The sequence below is a fragment of the Temnothorax americanus genome, unplaced genomic scaffold (genome assembly GCF_048541705.1).
Source record: "Temnothorax americanus isolate GAGA-0224 unplaced genomic scaffold, ASM4854170v1 Scaffold9, whole genome shotgun sequence".
Taxonomy (NCBI): domain Eukaryota; kingdom Metazoa; phylum Arthropoda; class Insecta; order Hymenoptera; family Formicidae; genus Temnothorax; species Temnothorax americanus.
This window is the reverse complement of record NW_027509812.1, coordinates 6054113-6058365: the sequence shown is the minus strand read 5'-3', so window position 1 is coordinate 6058365 and position 4253 is coordinate 6054113. Positions and strand designations below refer to the sequence as shown.

Genomic DNA, 4253 nt, shown 5'->3' with positions numbered 1-4253 from the left:
TATATATACACATATATATAATTATTATTGTGTAATAATAATATAATGCAATACAATATATAATACAATATAATATATAAATGTAAATGTAATATATATAATATGATATATAATATATATATATAAAATTATTATTATAATTGTTTCAATATACACAATAATAATCGTAAACGGATCTCATTTTAATAACAATCTCAAATTATTAGTGAACTATTCGTTGACACGTTTTAAATAAAAATTACATGATTTCGAGGGAAATATCTTATAGCATAAATTTCTATGGATTTGTTTTCTATTATTAAGTAAATTCATGTAACTTTTTGTATAATTCAATTTTTCATATTTTACATGTAAAAGTAAGAGAACTGAATGTACTTACATGAATGTACCTTGAAACTACGCATTTGCTTAAAATATTTTATGTGGTTACGCGATAAATAGTTAAAAAATAATTTGAGAATGTTAAGATGGGTGAGCCATCCTTAATAAATAATTGTATAGGCGCGCCCTCTATCTTATAGGTTTACGTTTGGATAATGAAATACGAGAAAATGTTTTTGCCGCAATAAATTATGAAATAGAAAAATATTAACATAATTAGAAATTGCAATGTATTTGTCATGTACTTTTGAAGTACCACTTTTAATTGACGCTTTAAAATTATTCGATATTAAATGCGACACATAATTCTAGAGATAATATATTTTCAAAGGTCTTTCGCATTTGTACAAAAGAGGCTAACGTATTACACATAGTTTAGACGAAGTGCAAAGTAATATGACTAGATTATAGTTAATGCAACAGCCGCTTTCTTCGTTACCTTTATTTCCCTTGCTCGTATTGTTTTTGTTTATTGACTCACGCGTGCCTTTGCATTTGGTCGTTGCTGTAACAGAAAATGGGAAGAAATTTATTAGATAATGTAAGGTTTTATATTAAACAAGATAATAAGTATAATATAAAGTTAATAGTTTATTGTTACAAAAGGGTCTCGGATCTTATTCGGATGAACCGCGTCTCTTTCGATATTCCGCACGACTCGCTTGGTCGATCTTTTCGCTTTCGGGGTTTTCCAACGACTCGTCGCCCGCCGTTACCGGGTCGAACTCTCGCCCGTCGACAAGACAAACATACGCAAGGACAATAACATTACCGATTATAAACACATACAGCCCGCTCGAACATGCTCGAACATTCCGCCGATGCGAAGAGAGATAAAGCGTATCACGTTGAGATCCTACAATAAGCGTACCCAATATTATTAATATTATTATTTCATAAAATGAAATAATGATTTTTATTTGAATAAAGAAATTAATGGAATATATACTGAACGTTATACATGAAACTTTACGCGAATAATGCGACTCAAAGGCGACATTCAATGCTTGCGCTTTCAGTGTGATATCGATTCTTCCGAATAGATCGTGGGTTTCTTGTTGGTAGAGGATGATAAAAAAGAAGTCCTGCAGGTATGCGAGATGGAAGAAGCAGGGGATGATTTCAGGTAAGGGCGGTTTTACTGCAAAGGAGTCCTGCACGCTCTTCGTGGGCAAAAGCGAGAGAAAAAGTGGAAAGGAGTGGAGAAGAGAGAGAGAACGTACCGGTTCAAAAACCGACAAACGAGGGACGGGAATATCTTGAAAGATGCATTCAGGTTAAACGCGGCAGACGAAATCGTCCTCGTGAAAAAGAGAGGTGAAACGGGAGGTGGATAAAGAAAGATAGTGACAGGGGAAAAGTGAGAGATGCAGGGTAAGATTACACACATACAGAGAAATATGACGAGAGATCCGAAAGTTACGTCCGTCAAGATTAGAGCTAAATGCGAAGGAAGGCAATCCTTCTGTATTTGCGAGTCGTTGAGGTCTTTGAACTAGGAAAAGAACTCACGAAGAGAGAGAGAGAGAGTCTTTCTCGAAGAAAATTCTTAAGAAAACTCTTAAGAGTTCTTTGACATATACGCTTGGCTTCGGATTATCATATTCACATATTTTTTATTTGCTACATTTAATAATTTTCATATTTGAGCAATACTATGATGTGAGAAATTGAAATGATTTTTATGTTATGTCATTTTTATTAAACGACGATGTTTTCGAGCTTACTTTATACAATGTACATATCCAACCGAAAAAAGGTGTTCCCCGGTGATCGGATCGAGCGACTTGGAAACGCCGCTGAAGGACGAGGGGCGGGGTGGAGTCGGGAAAAAAACGGTAGAAGAGGGACCGACACTCACGCACACACGTATGTGCATTAACGTACTGTGAAAGAAATCGCGGTACAAAAGCGTCGCTCTTCGAATGTATACGCGGTGCTTCTCTGAATGGAGTCTGCGATTTGAATGGTTTCAGCGAGGGTTCGTGCGCGCCATTGTGAGGGGGCAAGGTCACAAATTTACTCGGAAATTTCTTTAAGCTTCCCGGTAACGTAGCGAGATATTTCCCGTAGACGAAATATTTGTCAACTGGTGTGAAGGTGGCAAGCACAAAAAAAACTATTTTTTGAGAAATTGAGATCCAATATCAATTATCAATTCTTAAATCAATTGTTCTGAAGTAAATTTTGACAATAATGTTATCCGAAGAGTTTTATCTAAAGATAATCCAGAAAATTAAAAATATGCTGATTAGAAATTGCAGTGAAATTACTTTTGATGCAACATCACAAGTGAGGTTCACAGTCAATTGAGTCACAAAAAATCTTTGAGTAAGACGACGTAAGACTGACATTCACAATTATGACACGCGATGCAACTCTCTAAGGCCGTAAGATCTTGCAATGTGAATGACTGAGTTACAACTACAAAAGAAAAACATCAGATCACGACACTAACCTTCAGAAGAACGCAGGGGCCTAGCCAATCGACATCGATATCTTCACTGACTCTGCTGCCACCAGGAGATGACATCCAACAATTCCTCATCTTCCGGGCTCATCGGTTCGTAATTGTCGTAACTATCGGAATGCGTCGTGTAAAGGGTGCCAGGCGTGCCGTAACCTTGACTTCCGGCCGACGAGGTTTCGGAGACGAAGCTTGGCGTTGGCGAACTTGACGCCTCCGAGCATGTCGTCGGGACAAAAGTCGTTGGACTCGAGTTCTGCCTGAGGTGTTGATGCCGAAGGTTTGACGCATGTGGACTATCGTGATGACGGATTTCATTGATGCCACCTCGTAGTCTCAGTTCTGCCGAATTAGAGTCGGAACTAACTCCATTTTCGGATGAGTTGGAGGACGTTGAAGAAGTGGACCCGCTGGACTCGGAACTACCGTCGTGCTCCTCCAGAAGACGTTGAAGACTTCTGATGTATTCCACCGCCATCCTCAGGGTCTCCACTTTGGATAGTTTTTTGCTGCCGGCTCTGGATCCTCCATGAGTCCCAGCAGTACTACTTCCCAATGCCTGCGCCACTGTCTGCGGTATGTGTTGTCTCAGAGTAGCGAATCCGTTGTTCACCTGCTTTACCCTGTTGCGTTCACGCGCATTTCGCCTAGCCACCGAGGCGGGCTGATGCGGTACCGTGCCGTAAGGTCCAGTCGCTTGTCCGTAGATCTTGGATCGCTTGCACCCGTGTTGTAGAGTACTGTTATTGGTTGGCATGCTATTAGTGGAGACAATCACGTTGCCGCGATGGGTCTGCGCGCTCGAAGTGGCGTGAAGGCCGTGGTGATGATGCTGCTGCTGCACACTCAGCATGATGGGCAGGACGCTCTCCTCCTTGGACCCCACTAAGGTCATATCACGAATCCCCCCACCACCCGGGAGCAGGAATTGTAGCAGCGCGTGCCAGGCGACCTTCGTGCGACGTACACTGCTCGACGTATCGAAGAGAAACTTTGCCGAGGTGAGGTCGAGATGCGACTCGTTAACACCTCGTAGTACGCGCGTATCGTGAAGGTGAGAAAAAACAGACCAAAAGCGTGCGGTTTACTCGACCGACCGAAAAGAAAAGCGTGGGAAGAAAAATTAATCCGCACCCTCGATGCTCTCGGTACGATTCTGGCTCCCGAAATGCTTAGCCAATAAGGGTTCGGGGCCTTATATAGCCGGGGCGGGCACGCGCCTATCCCCACGCACTCTCGATCTCGGGTCCTAAACCCCCGTCTTCTCCCCTTCCCCCGTTTTACCGGCCCGCAGCGCCTCATACCCCCGTGATTCCCCACTACTGCGGTCCCAAAGGCCCTACGCTGCCCGAGATTCTCATCTTCGATCGTCCTAGTACGCCGCTACTATCCTGATCTGTTTACC

General features: G+C 41.9%; 1 protein-coding gene across 1 annotated transcript; it reads right to left on the bottom strand.

Annotated features, from left to right (window-relative positions):
- Window positions 1–389: 389 nt before the first annotated feature.
- Window positions 390–4031, bottom strand: LOC143908073 (achaete-scute complex protein T3). Its single transcript, XM_077425359.1, has 2 exons — window positions 2840–4031; window positions 390–886 (listed from the first exon to the last, which is right to left on the bottom strand). Exon 1 carries the CDS (start codon window positions 3741–3743, stop codon window positions 2883–2885), a length of 861 nt encoding a protein of 286 aa, XP_077281485.1. The 5' UTR covers window positions 3744–4031; the 3' UTR covers window positions 390–886; window positions 2840–2882.
- Between the last annotated feature and the right edge of the window lie 222 nt (window positions 4032–4253).

Excerpts from the sequence above, each read along its gene's own strand:
- LOC143908073 (XM_077425359.1), bottom strand. The coding sequence starts at position 3,743 with ATGACCTTAGTGGGGTCCAAGGAGGAGAGCGTCCTGCCCATCATGCTG.